Source organism: Antennarius striatus, chromosome 11 (genome assembly GCF_040054535.1).
Source record: "Antennarius striatus isolate MH-2024 chromosome 11, ASM4005453v1, whole genome shotgun sequence".
Taxonomy (NCBI): domain Eukaryota; kingdom Metazoa; phylum Chordata; class Actinopteri; order Lophiiformes; family Antennariidae; genus Antennarius; species Antennarius striatus.
This window is the reverse complement of record NC_090786.1, coordinates 8491770-8514863: the sequence shown is the minus strand read 5'-3', so window position 1 is coordinate 8514863 and position 23094 is coordinate 8491770. Positions and strand designations below refer to the sequence as shown.

Here is a 23094-nt window from a genome sequence, read left to right as displayed (position 1 = left end):
ATATCGCAAATGCAACAGCATTTCGTCCAATTAGCCAATCAGTGATGTATTAATTCCTAGAGTACTTTACCCGATTACAAAACCTCTAAGTTATCTCCGCTGTTATGTCCAATCAGAGTACTTTATTCATACAGAAGCTCTAAGGATCATATCCAGTATCCTTTTCTGAAATTCCTGCACTTGGAATAACCTCTCTCTTTTTGTCCAAGTGGAGAATATGCAGGAAATAGCCAGGCCAACATGACAAAGACACTTTTATAAAAATGATTTCTCTCCAATCAAGGCAAGTGGAGAAAAGGCAGATTGTACAAGATGTTGAATGAGGAGAGAGAACAACAAACCAAAACCCAAGGTTCTCCAAAGATAAACACCAAAAGCTCTTGGGGGAGTGGTTCAGGGCTAGGTGGCAGGAAGGCATGTGTGTCCATGCATTTGTGTGTTTGGTGAGTGCGCACGCGCGAAGGGCAAGTCAGGGGTGCCCCTCCCCACCCCCCCCAAGAAACATTTCTAAAATAGCAACCGCAAACCAGACAGAATGTAAATCTGCACTTTGAAAAGAGTTGAAGGAAAAGAGCTTTGAGGGACATAGAAAAACACGTATTCATTTCAGACCATTTACAGTTCCATGAGCGTAGAAATGGGTCACAGCGCTGCAGCTCTGCTCGGACTGTTGAAATAGGACTCCTGGTTTTATTTTCTTGAGTAATGAATTACAGGTTTTTCCACCGGCCGAGGCTCAATTATATTACAGCTCCTGAAAGCTTCATCATGCCTAGGATGAAGGAATTCAATGCGTAAGCAAAGTCGAATAGAATTGTTTAATTGTATCAGCATGTTTTGTAGGGAAAAGAGGGTGGCAACGGGTAGCTGAGAAAAGGGAAGGGCAAAATTTAGCCATAAAAATTGACTGTTATGTTTAATTAATAAGCCTACATCGATTATGGCAGTGCCACGGGCAGATATTTTGACAATAGGGATGCATATTGTCAAAACTTGGTCAACACAACATGGGTAAAACTGAAAATGCATTCATCAGACAACTTTTTGTATTCTAACGTAAACATACAGAAGCAAATAATAAACGACACTCCATGGTAAGGATTGTACCCCCAAATTTGGTGCAACAAATATGGCTGTAAAATAGATTTAAGATCGACTGAAGGCTCAAACTTGAAGATTTGGTGAATTTCTGACTAGTTTGCGCCACTTCTCACTTTCCTAGTAATTTACGGTTATTTAGACCATAAAGGAAAAGATCAATTCATTAAATCAGATTAATGACTCCATTTTATTGTAATTAATTCCCATACATGATACTCTAGGTTCTCGGCTCCTCTACCAAAAGGGCTGGGGTTGCTTCCTACCCTGTTGAGCTGTGTGCAGAGGGGCAGCAGGTGTCGCATGTTTTCAGTACACTTCATGTGCACACATATCCTTTTTGTAGATGTGCCTGTAGTACCTGTATTCATTCATTTGAATTGTAGATCAATGCTCCCTGAGTGTTTTTGGTCAACCTCACCCTTCGTTCCAAATTGACTGAACTCTAAATGGCATTTGGGGAAGAAACTATTCCCAAAAGAAATAAATGTGTCTCTCCTCTACTGAAATGAGCAGGAAGTATTTTGTCCTGGCAGTAGTTTCTACTCTAATTGTGGTCCACAACTCCAAATTGAGAACAGGCACGTTCGCAACCTGACACAAAAAAATGCACATAACCTTGCCAGTGTCTGGTTTAATCATCACGATATCTTCAAATGACATATGACAATCTCATCTGAGGGAATGACATTTTCACATTGTGACACAAGAGAAGGATTTTCTTTGCCAGAGCTGGCTCTTTTGTTCTCCACTTTCTATTTTTTTTTCTCCAAAGGCTTGTAATCTGAGGATGCTTTCCCTCCAAGCTCTCAACTTCTTTATCTTTGCTTAGCTTGTAGACTACTCAAATGTAATGGCGTTACATGACAGAGAATAATATAATAAATAATGGCGGATTATTAAAATAATGAAGTATTATATGGAATTAATTATGCAGCAAATTTTTATACACAAAACTGAATACAACTGCTTAGCCTGGGTCTAGCTGAGTTACAAAGTTTGAAAAATATATTTTGCAGCATAAGGAGAAAGACCAGGGAAAGTCCAACAATTCCACAGTGGATCTGAATGAAGCTGGAACAACAGAGCAGTGTTTGAATGCTCAAGAAGGAGCAATAAAGGGAGAAGAACGAGAGAGCGAGAGAGAGTGAAAAAGCAAGAGGGAGAGAGAAAACCTACAGCACATTCCCTAAAAGACATTCACTTCCTGTCTGAGTCTTACTCAGTGCCCAGGAGGAAGAGGACGAGGCCCTCACACACACTCCCCTCATTATGCGGGCAAAGACGCCATAAAGCATTATATAAATAATAAAAGGACAAATATAATAGCCACATTTTAAAAAGGGCATTTTCCTCAAAAACAATGTATGCTTATTGTGCAGGCAATACATGAAGTTGTGTGTCGGAAGTACAATGTTCCCTTGCGCATTCACAAATCAATACTTGCGACTTTTTGGTAGGCAGTCACGTGATACCGTATGTGCATTCTATTGGCTGCCGGCATCCGGAGGTGCGCTATGTTCCGTGAGTCTCGGACTTTCGTGAGACACAAAGGGCTTTAAACAGTCGATAAGAGTGTGGGAAAAGGTAATACAGATAGAAGGTAGTATGGGGAGGTTCATTAATGTTTAAATTACCGTAAATAATAAGATAAATAGTTTGTCACTCGATTGCGGAATTTGTTCTCGTGCGGTTCCTGGAACACATTAACCACAAAGAACGAGGGCGCACTGTATTTGAACACTTACTGCACTCAGAATAACTGCTAGCACTAGCATCATATAAACAAAGGGTATTAGACGAAATAGCAATGGCGTACCAATTGAATATCATCCCGACAAAATAAAGAGAACATACTAAACATTCCTGTGACAATCTTCTTCAATCTCACGGCCATATGCAATAGTTTTTCCACGAAGAGACGACGACATAGTAACAGTCTGTGGTTTGGAAATAGGAAAACAAATTAGTTCAACGAAGAAAATGAATCACTGAGCCTAATTGTAGGTTGTTGGAGCAGTTACTTAGCAAACATGTTGTTACGATCTGTGGACACACTGGCTTGCTAGGACGTTATGCTCAGACAACACAATGCTACTCTCCTCATTACCAGTCTGAGGAGTGAGAAAACCCACAGCCCTCCAAATTAACACATACGTGGGTGATGCACACTTAAAAACATCCATGGAAAACCCTGTTGGACATGTAAACACTTGGTCATTCTGGGTTGGAGAAAATGTTACCTCTTTCCCACATTCATTCAAAGTCTCTTAACTTCATAGAGAACATAAAAACAGCACAAAAGTTTGCTTACACTCTTCGCTGAGCACATAAAACTATCTTTCAAGCTTTCGTGCCTATGTCGAGGTGTCCAGGGTATTAACTCGGGAGTTCTATTCCAGGGTGCCAAAAGTACAACAGTTAAGTCCAGATGGCCGTCGGGGTTAGATTTTCTTGTGACTTTAAACACTGTTTACTGATCCAAGTCTGGGAACCTTCATTCCTGCCAATGAGACAGTAAATTTGTGATTGCTGAATAGTAAAACTTTTCCATTTTCTCCTGATGTCAAATATGCTACAGCAGGGAGGTAAAATATGCCTGATCCACACAAAGGGCAGTGTGGAGATGAGTCATTAACACATTAATGGACACTAAAGGCTTCTGGCTGATTTTTATATCTACAATTTGTGAAAGTCATGAAAACGTGGCTTTCTGGAAGTCTGGTGTCCCACTCTGAACTTTCTGGGTAGAGCCAGCTTCCTTATATGTTTAAAAGCTAAAACATGCCATGGCGACACCAGACTTCAGACACTGTGAAGGAAATTCACTCACACCGTATAAGAAAAAGACCTAAGAAAAAAAAAATCAACACTTCCAAATAACTAGTGCTTCAACTATTTCACACAGGGAAATATTTAGCTATATAATAGATTGGTTTACAATGTTTTAAAGACTTATTTCCATTTTTACAAAGTGTTTTCTTCCTGAAACCTTTTCAAACTATGAATCCTGCAGCCAGAGGGAGAAAATGTGAGTAGACAGATTTCACAACAATGCCACAGCTCTGCCATTAAAATGACCAAACTCTTCATCAAGACATACTTAGCAAAAGCATGCAGTCTCTCAAACCAATAAATGCCATCTTACCCTGCAGCTGATTTAAGCTTGTACCCAATCCTATATATAAGCCACCTTCCGACAATCACAATGCTAAGACTTTTGGTTGATTAAGCAATTATAACTCAGGTACAAGATACATGTAAGGAAAATTAATCTGCACAGAAATTTATAATTTTTAGGTTGCAAAGAAAGTCAGACTTCAACAATAATCCATGTATCACAAGTTTTAATTTTAATTTTTTTAAATTTTTTAATTTTATATACTGGTTTGATCCCCGAAGGGAAATTAAGAACGCACACTCTAGCTACTGATTCAAACGCATGCATACATATATATTTGTGAGTGCAGGCCCCTGTAAAGTTAAACATTTAACATAAAAGACATAAAACAAGTTAAATATAAGAACTGCATTATTGTTCCTTTCATTATGTTTTGTGGAAAATAATTACTTTAAAAAAGCTATTTTCATCTGCGTCCATGTTCTACTGAACAGAAACAAGTGTAGTTAGCTCTGTGTCACTGGTTCTGCGTGACTATCCTATGGCATCCATAGACCAAACATCAGTAGTCAACAGTAAGTTGTATAGTGACTGATCTCACACCTACTCTTTAAGATGTTTTTGTTGCTTTTTTTCTTCTTTAGGTTAGCTGTGGGTTGCAAACAGATTATGTCACACTCCAGTGCTGCTTGCTTCTTTTACTCAGACATCAATTCTGTTCCTTTCGCAGCTATCACGTTACGCCTTTAAAACTCTGAGGTGCAATGAAGGTCCTGCCTTCAGCAGGGTGTGCAAATGGGCATTCTTGTGTGGAACTAGTGACCTGTCCGGGGTATGATCCCATCCTGCACCCAATGTCAACTTTCAAAGGAGAAGTTTTAAAACAGAAACATCGATGGATAGCTTCAGGATCTGAACCGATTGTCAGATTTACATGTGTCACATTGTGCTATGGATTACTCAGATTCTTGAGCTTTCACATTTCAAACATTAAGTAATTAATTAATAGCTTTAACATTTGATCTGAAAACTTGACATTACAATTTTGATATTAGTGCCTGAATGGCAGTTGTGATGCATGTGGGGTGTACCCCGCCTCTCATCTTTAATCAGCTGGGCTAGGCTCCAGCATAACCCATGACCCACAAAGCTGAAAAAGAAATGATTACAGTTGTCCCATCTACATGACTACATCACTATTCTTTTAACTTATAGAGTTGAAGGCAGATTTTCCTCAGCATTTGGAGGGAAAAAAGTCATCTATATACCCCTTTCTAAATCAAAACATTTAGATAGAAATGTGCCATCCATAGGCAATGACGTTAATGTTTAGCTATTGTGTTTAAAAATGGCTTTACAGCAGTTAATAATACTAACTGATATAATATTTCCTTTAAGGAGTATTTTAAGCGTTTTCAATGATCAACTATATAAAAGTTAAATCACTATGAGAAAAACCATCAAACAACTTTGACATTGATGAATTCTGAACTAGAGGTCACTGACGTCCTCAAAATATAAACTAGTACATAAATTTTATCTGGATCTGGCTGAAGCTGAAACGATGGAAAGTGATCGCAGTGTGATTTGATATTGTGGATCTTTGCCGAGGGTCGAGCACACTCTGCTTTCCAGTGATAAGAAGCAAGATAACATCAAAGAGAGAAACACATTAAGTCAAAGTATATTGTGGTTCACAATGAATTGTTTCACTCAAGTCCAAACTCTGTCGTTCTGAACAGGATGTGCTTCATCAAAGAGTGCAGCTTTTCCAATCAAAACACAGCCACATGTTACAAAGCTCTGACTCAACTGAATGAGTTAAAGGTTTAAATTTACTAGGACTTATAGGTACAGACAAAAAAGGAGATGACGTTTAAGTAAAGCTTGATCATGGATAGAAATTTCATCAGAACTTCAGAGATTCTAGACTTGTGTAACATATACTGTGGGATAACTAAACTACATGACACAGCTAGACATCCTGGATTCTTCCACAAAGCCAGAGGTCAAAGGTTGAAGCACTTTCACAGTTGAGATAATGTGGTATTTAAGCCTGTACCTATAACTGATCAGAACGCAGACAAACACAGCAGCTGTTTCTATTCTACAACCCAGCTGTAATGTCAACATGAAAAATGTCAGCATGATGTCATGATGCAGCAATTGGGAAACATGTTGGCAGAGATACAAGACCAAACTAACAAACTGTGAAGTTGTAGTAGACTGGATATGATTATGTATACAAATATACAGACACACAAAAAAACACCTTTAGGCAAGAGGCAGCTTGTGCTACATCCAGGACACTCGGATTTAGGGCCGGCCTCTGGTTGAGTTGTTTTCCTGGAAGAGTTAGGAATGACATGGAGCTTGGAGGAATGTACGGAGCTGAGAGGCAGGAACCAGGACATTCTCGAGGGGAAGTACTTGTGTGCATGCATAGATCTCTGGGTAGGTTAAATTTGAAGACCGGCCACTCACTCAGGTTTATTCCAAACTTCAAGTACAAGCTAACATTACTGCAATCTGGACAGATTAAGTGCCATGCTTGTTTTTTATTACAGTACAAGTAGTGATAATATCCCTCCTAAGGTCATTTCTGGCTGCTTCTCAACACACATTTGACTTAGTTCCATCCTAGAAGTATTGATAAAAAAAAATCCAGCATGATCACATAAGGATCTAATATTCCTCTTTCTGTGATTTTGAAATGTGGGATAAATGATCTCAACGGAGGCTGGCCAGCCCTGTCTTTATGGGTCTATCATCACTTGTTAGAACCTTTCTCTGTAGCTTGTGTGTTACGAGAAGTGGAATCTATTTAATTGCCATAACATGGCGTAATACAAAACAACGCACGGTGGGAACGTCAGAATACCTTTCAGCAGTTAGTGAATTATCTAATAATTATCCTGTTGCTAAAGCATTTGTTATACAGCTATATGTATTTTCAGCCAGAAAACTAATCAACTTTCATCTCATTTTTAAAAAAAATAGTCGAGACCTTTTCTGTTTTAGGATGAAGTAAGAAAACTGCATTCAGGTCAACATCAGTTTAGAGAAAAAACAAAACCACTTCATGGGAGTCAGAAGAGCGACACCTTGCGGTCGGGACATGTTACTACGTCGTTGAACAAAACACATAATTGATGTTGATAGGCTCGTGGTTTTGACCGCCAACATCTATTTTACACTTTTTAAGTCAACCTGCCCTGCCCATACGACTCTAAACTTCTTCACATATTCAATAATTACCTTTCATTTAATTCACATTTTGTTTACAGCGTGGCGCGAATAACTTCCAAGTCCAAATTGACCAGACTGGCCTTAATTGATTCGAACCGGATCACACACGATCCATATGGTTTTCTTTTCTTTTCTTTTTTCCTGAGCTATTTAGAAGAAAAAAATCGAAAGTTATATAACGTAAACAGTACCAAATGTGTCACTTTATGTTTCCACAGAAACAAAAAAGAAAAAAAATACTGTCAGCAAGACGGCATAAATTCTCAGAAACAACAACCAACAATTGTAGGAGATGAATCGTGGACAGGAAATGTCAGTAACTAAGACTTCAGCATTTATATTACCTAATAACATGATTTCCAACTTCTTACGGTCCACCCGAAATCTCTCCTCAGTCCACTCCGGATCTGGTAGCGGATGGGGTCCGCTCAGATCCTCCTCTGATCCCGGGAGAGGAGAGTCAGTGCTGCGCTCACTGTTGGAGCCGTGGTCCGACTGCTGCAAGTATCCACTCAGACTGTCGCACTGGGCAGCCATGGCGCTGCTCGGCTACTTCTCCAGAGGCCAGGTTGTCTGTCGAGTTAACGGAGCACCGCACAAGTCACAGCAACCACTTCCACCAACTCCTCGGGAAAGTTTCACGTGTCATCCGGCAAGGGTGGGAGGGGGGGAGCAGGACTCCTCCCAGAAACACTTCCCCGAGCATCGAACTCCCCCTGGGTTCCTACCAAGTCTCTCTAACAGTACCGGCCAGGCGAGTAGTTCAATAGACTCAAGTGTTTTTGCGGGACCTGTTGACGTCACATCGATGACGTATGATGTGTTTCATTACACACACAGCTTTACTAATTATTATGAGTTCACATCATGATCCAAAGTCGAATTTTAACCCCAGTACTGACTAGAGTAATAAACACATACCTTCATCAATGCTCGACCCTCCCCTGTAATTCCACCCAGCTTTGTCCAAAATAAAATGTAATCAATTATTTGTACTTATACAAGCACATGCTTGTATATATATATATATATATATATATATATATATATATATATATACTGTACACACACACACACACACACACACACACACACACACACACACACACACACACACACACACACACACAATGTAAGAGGTGTGTGTGTAAGTGGTTAAAAATTGAAGACTGCCCCCGAGTGGAGATGTGATATACTGAATAAAAGACAAACTGAAATTGGTTATAAAAAATACTGCATTATAATACAGGATATGCTGAAGCATCATTGATCAAAAACTCTCGTTTATTTAATGTATTTTGCCAAGAAACAATATACTTTTGATGCAAAAATTTGACAAATAAATTCAGAATATTCTTGTCCAATTCTTTAAAAGAAATGTACAATCAGGCCATTTCACCATCACCACAACAAATAAAAAAGGACAGTTAATGTTAAATAAAACAATATGATAACTATTATATTACCAATGATAGTTATTATGATAAAAAGAACAATTGTACTACTTACAGAAAAGAAAATAGTAAAACCAATTAAGTCAAGTAAAGTCAGAATAGAAAAAGTGCCCCAACCAAATAAAACACCTTAATTAGAACCAGTGTCATATTCTTGAGCTGTTCAGATATAAATCCTGTCTTCACATTGCATACTTCTGAGTCCATTCTTTGGCAACTCTGTTGTACCTAAAAAGAAAACAACAATGAAAATTATACAAAACGCAATTAATTTACACTTTAAGCTTAAGTCTCTGGCTTTTGTACTCACTGTTGTCTGTCTTTTTTATACAGGTGTGCAATATCAGCAACCAGTGGATCATCCGCATTTGGGTCACACAGCAGAGAGCATATGGATAGTAAAACTATAGGAAATAAAAGAATAAATGTCATTAGGAGGTTTCTATATCTCAGACCAACTTTTCATATTCTTATCTCATTCTGCGAACACACCACATTGATTTCATGCACCTTCATATCCCATTGCCGTAGTTTGGGCTTTTGTGACAACTGATTTTACCACATTACTTTCAACAGGGATATCTGAACATCCCCGTTTCCTGAGGGGCACACATTTTGAACGTCAGCCTTGAAAATTATGCTATCCATGTCCACTGAGGCTGGAAATCACTCATGCTTCCATGCTTTGACATGTCTGATATCATGCATGTCTGACATCCTTTCATATGTCATAATTTGACAAATGTATCCTCAAATCATTTTTAACAAAACTTTTTTTCAAAGTAAACTTCAGTCAGATTCAGACTATTTTCGGCACCGATGTTCATCTCAGATTATCTGGTAATGTTAGGACTTTGTTGATGAAATACATGGATTTAATGTTGATAATAATGCATGGATTTAGACACACCGTGTGGCATAAAGTTGGTTGCAATTGAATTATTATATTAAATATTATATTATTACTATACTATGGGTTTTTTTAGAAAACATTTTGGAATTCTAGTTGAACAAATTAGATCCCAGAAATGCTTTTTGGATATACTATACACACACAAGGTGTAAATGTTAGTTACCTTTTGACAATGTCAGTGCAGGTGACCACTGTGACCTCAAGATGTCAAGGCAGATGCTGCCATTGCTGTTTATGTTGGGGTGATAGATTTTTGTGATAAAGGCAACCTAAAATGACAAACAAAACCATTATAAATACAATAAATTGTTTTCACAGTGTCATGAGAAGGTGGTTTGTTTTTTTGTCATAGGAATCATCTGATTTTCTGAGAGGATTTACTTCCAATGATATGAATCAACACCTTAACATGTAGAAAAATAATATGATTATTATTGAGCTAATCATTCATTAACAAAGAAAAATCAACCTTACCTTTGGTGGTTTGAATGGATAGTCAGTGGGAAAACGGACAGAAAGGAAGAATACTCCTCCATTATACGGGCTGTCATTCTGTAAGAGATGAATGACTGTTAACCTACCCCTCTTCCTTTACACTTTTGGGGAAAATCTACCATTCCTTTAGCTAAATGTCTGGCTCGGTTATTTCATTTAAATTAAGACACAATGCCCTTGCCCCTTTTCTTGTTGCCTTAATAATACCATGGGCTTCAGTGGAACACTGGGGTAATGTTCCAGTCTATACTCTCCATGTTGAATAGAAAGAGCTAAACATAAAACAGCATTGACTACAGATCCAGAAGTGTCCTGGTATGAATAAATAAATCTAAATCTATGAAACTAATCCAGAAACAGCTCACCGGTCCCATGATGGTAGCCTGCCAGTGAAACACTAAAGGAAACAAAAGATTTTACAAAAAATTAATAAGAATTTTTGTGTCAAGCCAAATCTAATGAGTTACAAAGCATGGCCAAAGCACATGGACGGTGTGAAGGAAGTTAATTTGGTTCCCGGCTGTTAATGAAAAGAAAACCTATTATTTTTGCCAACAAATGGTACCAAGCAAACTGGAGTACCAATAATTACAGCACATAGCCGATTTGGGGCTCTGATTACGAGTGTCGGTTACGTCATAGCGTTTGACGGACTACGCATGCGCGAACTGTACCCTGTAAACAGCGCCACTCCCATATGGAAGTCTGACAGTATCAAATTGCAAAGTTAACAAATAGGAAAATTATACACTCGTGCTTATCATGAGGTATTCTGACACTTACAGTCGTCTCCATTTGGTCCAGCTGAACAGGAAACAGGAGGGTCGTTTTTTAGATCCGTTAATTCCTGTGAAAACAAATTAAACTAATGATATTTTACGCCGCAGTGCAACGTTGTTTTCCAGTAACTTTACGACGATGTTAACACTTCGTCGAACGTTTTCAGCATTTCCGATTTACAACCGGTAAACTAAGTCTAAGAATGAAAGTGAAAGCGAATACGAACCAAATGAATTTCCAGAAATGCACCTAATATGATCAAACACAGGTTAGGCCAGTTGCGGCTGACAACGAAGTTAACACATCAAAGTTTGTTTGATTAACTAGCCGCATTCTACACAATCATCTCAGCTGCCACGAACAACAGTGAGTAAAATCACTCATAATTTTTGATTACCAAGAGTCAAGGCATTTAGAAAACATCGGTATAACAAATAAGTTCATTTGGTCAGCCAACAAATCCCAAACATACAACTGACCGGCTTTAGCTAACGTTATAGCAACACTTCCGCATCGCTCCAATCTTCTCCGTTCATAAAATAAATTAAGGTGAGACAAATGTGCCTTTCCGACCTTGTTTATTCTTTTCAAAGCCATGATCAATCTTTCAGTCGAGATTAGACGATTCACGACGGTAGCAGTGACAGCTGTCAGTTACTGTTACGTTCACTTTATGTGAACCCGCTGTTATTTGACAGACCGAATATCTCTTTTGTTTCCGCGTTTTTGTTGAAAGAATAAAGATCACGCCAATGCATTGTGGGAATTTGAGTTCTCCAATCATTTAAAGGGACCGGTCACTGAAATTCATTCATTCATTATTGAAGTGGCAAGATGAATACCCTGTTTTCGTCATCTTCACCCTTTCACTTCTCTCAGCAGATTTTTAATCTATATCATTTCCTTTTGTTCGGCCTATAATCTATCATTCATAATATATGTGGTCAAAAAAAACGAAAATGGAATATTTTAACATATCCAAGCAGTTTGAGCCAAGTTAAAAAAATCCACTCTTATTTTTAAGACACTCACGTGTATTTGAAGGTTTTCATGTGTCATTCGGCCCGGAAAAAAGAAGGGATCTTCTCAGAAATATTACATGAGCACAAACTCATCCTGGGTTCCTGCAAAGTCCTTGAAATCGTGGTGGACATCCTGTGAGAAGTTCATTCAAAGACAGTTTTTGCAGGACCTGTAGAGTGTGTAACTATGCTGACTCATTTGTGTGCAACTATTGAAGGATTATTGCCAATTACAGATAAGTAAAGTAAAATACTATTTTGACCTTCACCAAGGCTCCTTTTAATTCAATCTAACCTGATGTATAATATATTCTACACAGTCTCCAATATCTATTCATTAAGTGTACCTGTTTTGTGCTAATGAATTCCATGCGCTATTACATTGCATCTCTTTGATTGTTGATTTGTTAGAAATATTCAAACAAAAACTACTGATTTGATTTCCATGGAACTTAGTGGGAGGATGGGTCTTGGACCAGAACAAAAGACATTAAATTTTGGCGCATATTAACTGGATAAAGTGATGGGCCTTAAGCTTCCATCAACATTTTTCTCCCACATATAATTCATCAGGATCTTGATGAAATAGTTAGTTGCTTTTAAGGGGTTGATATCTTTGCATGCTTAGTTAAGTGAAAATCCAAATGCAAATCCAGATTTAGCAGATGTGAATGAATGGCTATCACAAATGCATTTTTTAAAATCTTGTAATTCTACCATCGTAATTATTCTTCTTCATGGATAACTTCACACAAGCATCACTTGCTCTGTCAAATTTAAGTAACCTCACATGACGTCGATAACCTTAATTTGACATCTGAGGTTTTTGACAGAATCAATGAAGGCATTTCTGTGATGTCATGATCCCTTTCATATGTTGTCTAATGTCAAGTGATGAAAGGTCTCTTGATTTAATTTCACTGCTTAAGGTATGATTGCCACCATCTACATGAATATCAATTCACTAAATGGGTCAGAATGCTTAAAACAAAAATTGTCTGAACCTCTCCATGTAAATGGTGTGGTGAAAACTGCCCCAAAGTAGAGAGATGAACAACTGACTAAAAGGCAAACAAATTTAGTGATACACAGTTAATGTACCACAGCACAACTGATTAGAAATTCTGTTGTTCATGTATATTGTCAAGAATCACTTTAATGATAACTAAATTTAGACAAAAAATCACTTTATTCTCATCCAATTGCTAAAAGAAATGTACAATCATGTATTATTAAATAAAGCAATATCATAATAACTATTATATTAACAATGATAGTTATTATAAAAATAACAATTGTACTACAGAAAAGAGGTCAGAATGGAGAAAGTGCCCCAACCAAATAAAACACCTTAATTAGAACCAGTGTCATATTTTTGAGGTCAGGGATAAATCCTGTCTTCAACATGCATACTTCCGAGTCCATTCTTGGGCAGTTCTTTCATACCTAAAAAGAAAACAACGGAAAAAGGTACAAAAAGCAGTTTATTTACATTTTAATCTATTTTCTTTGGCTTTTGTACTCACTGTTTTCTGTCTCTTTTATACAGTTGTGCAATTTCAGGAACTAGTGGATCATCTGGATTTGGGTCACACAGCAAAGAGGATATGGATAGTAAAACTATAGGAAATAAAATGATACATGTCATTAGTAGATTTCTATTGGTCAGCCAAACTTATCATATTCTTATCTCATTCTGAGAACACACCTCACATTGATTTCATGCACTTTCATATCCCATTGCCGTAGTTTGGGCTTTTGTGAAAACGGATTTTACAACATTACTTTCAGCAGGGATATCTGAACATCCCCGTTTCCTGAGAGGCACACATTTGGAATGTCAGCCCTGAAAATCATGCTTCCCATTTTCGCTGAGGCTGAAAATTACTAATGCTTCCATGGTTTACCATGTCTGATATCATGCATGTCTGACATCCTTTCATATGTTATAATATGAAAATGTTCTTGTCAAATTGCTGTCAACAAAACTTTTTTTCAACATAAAACTTCAGTCAGATTCAGAGTGTAAAAGTTACGGGTTGCTGGAGCCTATACCAGCCAATTGGAGGAGTGAGACAGGGTACCATCTGGGCACAAGGCCAGTGGACTGCGGAGCCATATGCAAACAGACAGAGAAACAGACACGCATGCATGCACATACACACACACACTCACACTTACAGACAATTTGGAAAGCTCAATCCACCTGAAGTGCATGTTCTTTGGAGGTGGGAGGAAGCTGGGGAATCCAGAGAGAACCCACATAGACTCGGGGAGAACATGCAAACTCCACACAGAGCGGGACTCAAACTGAGAACCACCTTGCTGTGCAGCAACAGCACTACCCACTGCGCCACCATGCCGCCCATAATATACACAGTTCAAAGAAAAGATTGTTGTATACCTGAACTTCAATATCAACTTTGAATAAATTTGGAATTTTTTTGAGTTTGATGCAAGTGAATTATTTTTAACAGGGACAGGGGCAACAAATGACTGGGAAAATTGTGGAATCGACAATTAATGTTAATGTTAATACATGGATTCGGACACAATGTGTGGCATTAATTTGTTTGCAACCAAAATAATTATATCATTAAAATGTGATGATTGCTATTACTACTTGATATACTATACACACAAGATGTAAATGTTAGTTACCTTTTGATAATGTAAGTGCAGGTGACCACTGTGACCTCAAGATATCAAGGCAGATGCTGCCATTGCTGTTTATGTTGGGGTGATAGATTTTTGTGATAAAGGCAACCTAAAATGACAAACAAAACCATTATAAATACAATAAATTGTTTTCAAAGTGTCATCAGAAGGTGGTTTGTTTTTTTGTCATAGTAATCATCTGATCTTCTGAGAGGATTTACTTCTAATGATAGATTATTAATGAAGGAACTCTTTAACATGTAAAAAAAAAACAGTATGTCTATTCATTTTTGTGCTAATCAATCAAACCAAGAAAAGCAATCTTACCTTTGGTGGTTTAAAAGGATAGTCAGTAGGAAAATGGACAGAAAGGAAGAATAGTCCACCATTATACGGGCTGTCAGTCTGAAAGGGATGGATGAATGACTGTTAACCTTCTTGTATAGAGCAACCATTCCTTTAGATTATTATTTGGCCCTATTTGTTTTAAGATTAAGACACAATACTATCGCCCCTTTTCTTATTGTCTTAATAATACCATGGCCTGTAGTGGAACACTGGGGTAATGTTCCATCCTTCCCTCTCCATTTTGAATAGAAAGAACAAAAAATAAAACACTATTGACTACGGATCCAGAAGCATCTTCGTTTTAAACAAACAAACACGCAAACAAACAAAAAAAAATCCAGAAAAGTCTCACCGGTCCTTGGATAGAAGCCTGCCAGTGAAACACTAAAGGAAACAAAATCAAAATAAAATAAAACAGCACAGTTAATTATTTTTGTCAAGCGGCCAGTTTACCTGGTACACACCAGTTAATAAAAGAAATATTTTAGCCAACAAATGGTACCAAACAAATGGGTGTCCCAGTAATTACAGCAGGTACTAAACATGGGGCTCTTGTTACAAGAATGTTGTTTATGTCATAGGCGTTTGACAAACTACGCATGCGCGAACTGTACCAGGTGAACTGCACCACTCCCAGATGAAGTCTGACAGTGTCTAAATGCAAAGTTAAAAAGTAACACAATTACACCATCATGCTTTATCAGGTATTCTGACACTTACTGTCATCTCCGCTTGGTCCAGCTGAACAGCAGGAAGGAGGGTCCCTTTCAAAATCCTGGTATTCCTGTACAAGCAAATAAAAAAAATGCCTAAAAACATTATCAAAAATCAAAACCTGAAAAAGAAAATGAAAACTGAACTAAAAAATGGCCAGAAACGCCCCTTAAATAATCGAACAAAGGTTAGGCCAGTTGTGGCTGACAACTAAGTTGACACACGTTTTGTTGATTAACCAAGCTAAGTATATTCTATACAACCATTTCAGCAGACCTGAATAATAGTGAGTAAAGTCAGTCATTAAAGTATTTAGAAAACATCAGGTTAACAACCAAGTTGATTTAGTCAGCAAATACCAAACAGACGACTGAACACTCCAGCATATGAACACTCCTGCTTTGCTCTGAGCTTTTCTGTATATAAGATAAATTAAAATGAGACAAATACGGGTCTCTCACCTTGTTTATTCTTTTCAAAGCCATGGCAAATCCTTCAGTAGACGTTAGACGGACGACTGTAGCACTGACTACTGTCAGTGCTACTGCTAAACTCACTTTACATACTGCATATGTCATCTATTTTGTTTCCTCATTTTTGTTCAGTGAGAACGATAACACCAAGACATTGTTGGAATTTACTTTTGAAGTCACTTAAAAGAACCTTTCACCAAAATGAACGGCAGCAATTCACACTGTGAAAACTGTCAACATAGTAATGCAGTTTAGCTTGCAGCCATTATTCAAAAAATGCAGTTTAGCAAGGTGTTAAACTGTTCCTAGCATATTTGCATTTTTACCACTCCAAGTACTTTTTCAGCCTATGATTTCTCATTTGTATGATATGTTGTCCACTGGAGTCGTAAAATTCCACATCTTTTCCACAAGATGGACATCATTTTCACATATTCAAGGACTATTAACCAACAAAATCCATTCCTTTCTGAATGCTCACATGTGAAATGGATACTAAACTTAAAAAAACACAGTATTAAATTATGTGGTGCCATGGTTTTTATAAAAGGAAGAACTTTTCTTGATTAACTATTTGTAATAATAATAATAATAACAATAACAATAACAATAACAATAACAATAACAACAACAACAACAACAACAACAATAATAATAATAATAATAAATAAATTATAAATTTCACAATGGAAGTAAAAGTGTAGCGCAGAATAATCAAATCAAGTAAAGGCACTGGATTATTTACTTATTTATTATAACCTACTGTATATGTGAACCAAAAGGTTTGGATTCTTCAGAGTCTCAGACTTTTGTCTGGAGAGGCGTCTGTCATATTCTTCTTGCTGTATATTCTGCATTTAATTTATCACTGAGCGAGATGAGGTGACCAGGGGTTGGAGAGAATAAGAACAGCAACAAGAACAGCATCTGTCCAATAAAAATCTTTTTTTGCCTAAGCCCTATGTCTTTCCCAAAGTTAGATGGAGAATCAGTTGGGAAAATTTTAAATCAAATCAAATCAAATCAAATCAAATCCACTTTTATTCATCCACACAATGGGGAAATTATGTTTGTGTGCAAACATAAAATGAGTATAACATTGCAAAGATTTTGTATCGCTGGTCAAACTACTATATACCCCCCAGGTTACATGTCTTCATTCTGAAAGCTCACATTCCAAGGGTCTCCATTTAAATTTTGCCCTTTGGCCGCTTTTAAGTGTCTTTCCATCTGTGCTGATTTTTATACGAAAAAATACAGAGAAGCATTTTAAACAAGTTGTTCCTCTATGCAGATCATCGAAAGAATGTTGCTTATGCTATGTTTATACATTACGCAAAAGACAAACATGGAAACCCAAATAAGCTTATGTCTTTGAAAGACTTCTGAGAGGTTGACTCTGGTTCCATTCCTTCTCTCCGCTCCACCTCTCTTTTTCTTTAACCAATAAGCTTACACTTTGACAGTGACTATCCTCTCCCCTCAGCTCATTAGTGTAACTCAATACAAGTGAGAACTCACTACAGACCCTGAAGAAGAACTGTTACTAGTTTTAGCCATTTTTGCCATTAAAAAAAGGATTTTCAACTACAGATAAATCTTACTGCCTCAAAGTGTTTTTGAAGTATTCGTGCATGTTTTTACATTTTTGGTTAACTTTTTTAGACTGTGTCACCCATGTAGTGAGGCCTTCATAAGATCAATTATTTAATGAACCTGAAGAATCCAGAGAGCACCTGGTCGTGAGCAACAATAAGACCAAACAGTGATTCCACTTATGTGTTCTCATGCTGATCATTTTAGGTTTGCAGCACAGAGTCCAAATGATTTGGAAGGTAATCTGGAAAAAATCAATAAGAAAATACATTAAAAAAATAATATGCAAATAATATATATTGTATAAGACATTTACAGGTAATATGAGTTATATGACCCTCAGCATGTCAGTCTTAGCTTTTCATTTCAAAAGAGATCTCACAGTTTAGAAATAAATGCGGGATTGTTATCATAACTTGAAAATAAGACCTCTTAGTTAATTCTTAGTAGACTATTACACTCTGTGGTCTGATTTATATGTAAAAGAATTCAGATAACTTTTCTGGAGTGGAGATCTCATTGCAGCTTAGAATGGAAATACAGACATTAGAGTATCTTAAGTACCTTTGAGAAGGAACATCAGTAACATCAATTCTGTATGTCAAATCATGCTCAGTAAGAGACTTAGCTATTTAAAAATGGTGGATGCATACTGTTATTATTAATATTACAGCTATTATCCTTGTTACATTGATAACATCCACTTATAAGTGAGTTAACCTTCCTGGTTACCTCTAAATGTGACCTGTATGCTGAGAGAAGGTCAACTCAATTTAGTTACCATTTACTTAGTTATGTTTTGAGGCCTTTTATTCTTTTGATGGTCAGCTTGTTTCTCATGCCCTTGAAACATCAGTGATGCTTCAGTAACCTGCTGCTTTTCTCGATGCACCACCCCCTCTCCAACTCTTTTTGTTTCTGTGTGAGCATGTGAATGTTTGCAGGTATGATGGAGTAAGGCTAGAGCCACCTGCTGCATCTCTTCACCATAATGACAGTATTACCATTATCAAGACATCTACATATGCTCTGCTATGGTTGATGTTCCTTTATGAAGCCGGTCTATCAAGTATCAGTTATGTATTTGAAAAACAAATAGCTGGATTAAATGATGTAAAAGCACAAATTTGAAATATTAGCTATCTAATTGTCGTGGTAGGCTCAAGGCAGGGGTGCCAATTGGAAGTTTATACCAAAATGTGATCAACTAGCTTTCTACTGATGGTTTATTGCATTGCATTGATAAGTTAGTTAATTTAACCTATCATCTAAATAAAATATATCATGACAGACCATGTCATTATTAGTAAAGACTTTACTATCGTCACACACAAAACAGTTAATCGTTAATTATTAATTCTTCTTTCATGTCTGTAGGTTCTCAGTCATCCTGGTTGAGGTAAATCAAGAAGAGCAAAAAAGAATCTAATATTCATTAGAAACACGTTTTTTTTCTGATGAGGGGCAGAAACTGGAGTACCCAGAGAAAACCTATTCAGCCACAGAGAGAACATGCAGACTCTAGACAGAAAGGCCATGTTGGGACTGCTGGGGTTTGAACCAATGACCTCTTTGCTGTGAGGAACAATGCTAAGCACAATGCCACTGTGGCACGGCAGGACAGGGGTATAGTAGCACAATGAAGACTATACCCCTGTCTTCAGTGAGTATCTTAATAATTACTTGTATTTATCTATTACTATTAAGTTTTTATGTGTTACATGAGAGAGCCAGTGACACAAGAATTTTATTGCCAGTGACTGCTCTATATGATTGTTGTACACATGATTATGAAGTTGTGGAAATTGTTTGTCTTGTGGTGTGAGTGTATCGTAATTCCAAACAGGATTTTTTTTTAGCCAGTGTTGTATTTCTCCCCTGTCATCAGCTGTTTGAATGGACCATTCTGAATGCCCTCTTTGGGTTAATGTGTTTGCTTTGCTCAAAATCCTGCGTGACACTAATATGTAAGTACTTAAAAGCATTGTCATGTCAGCCACACTTTTAACATGTTGCACTTTAACTGTACAGTATTGTATTTTAGGTTGGTTGTCCATTTTGCCGGCTTACAATGGAGTAGATTAGTGAAACACCGTACCATAGAAAGTGAAGTTTCTTGTTGTCTAAAGCAGTTTTAACTAGGACATAATAAAATCAACCGAGGAGCTACACATTAGAATAAATTTTCTTCCTCTGTTTTGTCCATGCTTGATTTATGATGAAGATCGAAATACAGTAGTTAAAATGTGAACAAACCACAGGTTCATCCCATCTTTCTGGATCAGAGGTTCACTACGCTTTGTTATCAAAGTGAGATGGACAAAGAACGGAAAAAAAGGGGTCCACTAGCGGGGTTACAATTTGTTCTTCACATTCGATTGGTCGTGGATTGGTGCGCGTTCACGGCGCGCAGAGGTAGCGCGCCTGTGCTTCTGAGCATCGTTTGGGAGAGGAGGAGAGGCGAGAAAGAGGCAGAGAGCCGTGCCATAACCAAGTATTCACCGAATGTTTGCTTCTTCCCGCTGCAAATGAATAATCCTCACATTCCTATGTCTGCCAGTTGACATACTGAACGCGAAGGACCAGGCTTCCATCCACTGCAAGGATTCAGAAGTGCTGTAACGGGCTGCGTGTTATTTCAGGTAATCTACCCTCCCCGCTTCTCCTCCAGTGACCGATCGCTGTTTGTCTGTGTATTTACGCGCTATTCCTGATTGAGGAGAAGGACGGACGCGGGCGTTTCAGCTGTAGCTTTCCAGGTTTCTGGAATGGACATCGGCGTGTGGAGAGAAAAACACATCGGAGCTGACGTCCGTATGCTAAGAGCAGGCTGCACACTGAAGGCTATTTAGTGTTGCAAAACTAAACCTCCCGAAGATGTCGTGTAGTGTCGTTAGGGGAGGAATGATTGTTGGAGCTGTGACATGCACAGGATTGTCGTTGCATTTTGTACAGCTTTGCACGTTTTTATCAGTGGCTGCTTGAATCTAATGCATGTATTTAAACTGCATTGTAAAGGAGCCGACCTCCTCCAGGGACGGTTTGTTGTTTTACTGCATCTACGTTGTCAGGGTACGGATCTTCACCTGGCTTCATCCTGCGATTTGCAATCTTCATGTGCGTAGTAGGTGTGATTTTTTTTTTTTTTTTTGCACACACAGATGGCTGCTGAATGCTATGGTGTAAAGAAAAAATTAAAACAGAAAAAAATAAATAAATGTTGAAATCTTATCACTCTTTTTGTTCCCTATTTATGAATAGAGCGACAGTAGTTCTACGTGGTTCCAGTCGTTGCTTTGCGAGTTGAACTTTTACCCCATTCATTGGAAATTCTCATTTTTTATGTACCTTGTGCAATAATAGATGGATTTCTTATAACGTCCTTGTCAAGACCTTGTGAAACACGAACACTGTAGCCAATCAGAAATTCTACACATCTCATCTCGTGTTCAAATGCCCCTTGATCAAGGCTACAAGTTATGTAAATTGTTCTCTTATTGACAAGCCAAAAGGTAAGACACGTTAAGGCTCCTTCGGTCAGTCTTCTGCTGTCAGACCAAAGTATCCTTTCTGTCCACAGCAGGAGCACCTGAGATTTCCTGTGGCAGATTTACTCACTGGATCATGGCACAGACCAACAGCGGAGGGCAGGGCACCAATGGGGTAGCGGATGAGTCCCCCAACATGATAGTGTACAGAAAGGTAAGGTAGCAGCTATTTTTAGACCGCATGTTTATGTGTTTGTGAAAGTTAGTGTGCATAATACTCGTACGGGCATTTACTTTGGAAAAGAAATTCATAATGTTAAGACAAGGCAGCACCCTAATTCCATGACTTCAGCTTCATTGGGGGCTTGGACAGAACATGTGCACACATGCACCTGTACACACAAGGAAAATCTTATTGAATATTCATTACTGCATCGCAAGTGATGTATATTTGTCACAGTGAAAACCTCCGTTGGTGAATTGAGAAATTGAAGGGACTGAAATGGGCCCCTGCTTAATCTAGTACTGCTATAACATCAAATGGATTTGTGAAAAAAATGATCTGCAGGAAAAGTATTTGTGTACTTTTCAGTCTTTATATCCAATCATAGTTTTTAAATTGAAACTTTAATACACATTTAGTGAAATATAGATATATTTGCATGAGAATGGCACCGAGTTGTATGAGGTCTTTTATTCTCAATCTTTGAAAATAGCTTTTGCTACTCCTATGAGACGTTTCTCTTTTCTGATGACGCTAATGTTTCTTTCTTAAGTACTGTATTCTGATCTTATTCAACATACTCTAATCTGTGCAGCATATGTAACTTCATTGCAGATAAATCCAACACCTAATTCACCTCACCACCCTGCAAATTTATGTAAAATTATGTCAATAGTATCACAGTGGAGCGACAACAGCTGCATGTGTGTGAGCAATCTACTGTTTTACTTGACTCTCAAATGCACCAGTGATGTTCTCAACCTCCTGTACTTGTGGATGATTCAGGCATTGAGTGAATCTTTTCATTTTATTCTTTTCACCCTTCAGCGAATGCTCCCATTCCATCTGCGATGGCTTTTGCACACCAGGATGAGGATATGCTAAGAATGATATTGTAGATTGATGGTATTTTATAGCACTCACAGTGTGTTAAGCACATGCCAGTGTGGGGCAAGATTCGTTGCTAGTGCTTCTGTGGTTGTAGTAGAAAATAGGTCCTTCTGTTTTGGGAGTTTCAATGTGCAGAAGCTTCACAATGGCAGGCTCATAAACTAGAATATTTCTTATATCTTATAAGTCTTATATCTGTCCATACTCTTGATTTTGACAAAATACAAATTATAAAAATTGAATGCTAGATGCTGGAGGCTGCAAAGTAAATTCACAAACCAGACAGCTTTTCTGCATACTTGGCTTCACAGATCATGAATGATCAACAAAGCAGGACTCATGAATCAATAACAGGAGAAAGGAAGAGACATCAGATGTAATTGAATAGATGTAAAGACCTCAAGTCAATATTTGATGCTCTGACAAAGGATACAACTAGTTCTGTCTTTGTTGCTCCAGCAAATTTTGATTTTGAAATTTAACAAGAGACGCAATTTTTTCCAGATGCTGCGTTATAATACAGAAGTAAAACAAAACAACCACATTCATTTACACTCAGTATGTGGCCAGC

The 23094-nt window shown here is 37.8% G+C and overlaps 4 protein-coding genes across 8 annotated transcripts in view; 1 reads left to right on the top strand and 3 right to left on the bottom strand.

Moving 5' to 3' along the window:
- Window positions 1-8098, bottom strand: part of LOC137604226 (protein bicaudal C homolog 1-B-like) — a 56037-nt gene extending 47939 nt beyond the window's left edge. For all 3 annotated transcript variants that reach the window (XR_011037394.1, XM_068328232.1, XM_068328233.1), the window contains exon 1: window positions 7813-8098. Coding sequence is in view for 2 of the 3 variants with exons in the window: in XM_068328232.1 (XP_068184333.1) it covers window positions 7813-8005 (193 nt within the window). In the remaining variant the exon portion in view is untranslated. The remainder of the gene's footprint in view (window positions 1-7812) is intronic.
- Window positions 8099-8734: 636 nt separating this feature from the next.
- LOC137603339 (ubiquitin-conjugating enzyme E2 D4-like) lies at window positions 8735-11843 on the bottom strand. Its single transcript, XM_068326655.1, has 7 exons — window positions 11684-11843; window positions 11114-11177; window positions 10696-10727; window positions 10310-10387; window positions 9999-10104; window positions 9233-9326; window positions 8735-9150 (listed from the first exon to the last, which is right to left on the bottom strand). The coding sequence occupies exons 1-7, from the start codon at window positions 11705-11707 to the stop codon at window positions 9105-9107; spliced, it is 444 nt and encodes a 147-aa protein (XP_068182756.1). The 5' UTR covers window positions 11708-11843; the 3' UTR covers window positions 8735-9104.
- rgs7a (regulator of G protein signaling 7a) overlaps window positions 11184-23094 on the top strand; it is a 56565-nt gene continuing 44654 nt past the window's right edge. Inside the window, exons 1-2 of one of the 2 annotated variants that reach the window (XM_068326651.1) lie at window positions 11184-11476; window positions 21502-21623. In XM_068326651.1, the coding sequence (XP_068182752.1) occupies window positions 21546-21623 (78 nt within the window). In that variant the 5' untranslated portion in view covers window positions 11184-11476; window positions 21502-21545. Of the gene's footprint in view, window positions 11477-20405; window positions 20564-21501; window positions 21624-23094 lie in introns of those variants that run through there. The other variant, XM_068326650.1, reaches the window with a different exon arrangement.
- Window positions 11991-16445, bottom strand: LOC137603338 (ubiquitin-conjugating enzyme E2-17 kDa-like). 2 transcript variants are annotated; one of them, XM_068326652.1, is made up of 7 exons: window positions 16314-16445; window positions 15859-15922; window positions 15491-15522; window positions 15118-15195; window positions 14794-14899; window positions 13659-13752; window positions 11991-13578 (listed from the first exon to the last, which is right to left on the bottom strand). In XM_068326652.1, exons 1-7 carry the CDS (start codon window positions 16428-16430, stop codon window positions 13533-13535), a joined length of 537 nt encoding a protein of 178 aa, XP_068182753.1. In that variant the 5' UTR covers window positions 16431-16445; the 3' UTR covers window positions 11991-13532. The 2 variants fall into 2 exon arrangements, with proteins under 2 accessions (XP_068182753.1, XP_068182755.1); XM_068326654.1 differs by having other exon boundaries at window positions 13659-13710.

Bases quoted from the DNA above. Each gene is read 5' to 3' on its own strand.
- LOC137603339 (XM_068326655.1), bottom strand. From the start codon at position 11,707: ATGGCTTTGAAAAGAATAAACAAG. The intron at 11,178-11,683 runs GTCGGAAAGGCA...TTGTTTTCACAG, and splicing joins CTTTGAAAAGAATAAACAAG to GAATTAACGGATCTAAAAAA. The intron at 10,105-10,309 runs GTAAGGTTGATT...TTGTCATTTTAG, and splicing joins ATCCATTCAAACCACCAAAG to GTTGCCTTTATCACAAAAAT.
- LOC137603338 (XM_068326652.1), bottom strand. From the start codon at position 16,430: ATGACATATGCAGTATGTAAAGTGAGTTTAGCAGTAGCACTGACAGTA. The intron at 15,923-16,313 runs GTGAGAGACCCG...TTGCTTGTACAG, and splicing joins CTTTGAAAAGAATAAACAAG to GAATACCAGGATTTTGAAAG. The intron at 13,753-14,793 runs GTAACTAACATT...TATTTCCTATAG, and splicing joins TGCACTTACATTATCAAAAG to TTTTACTATCCATATCCTCT.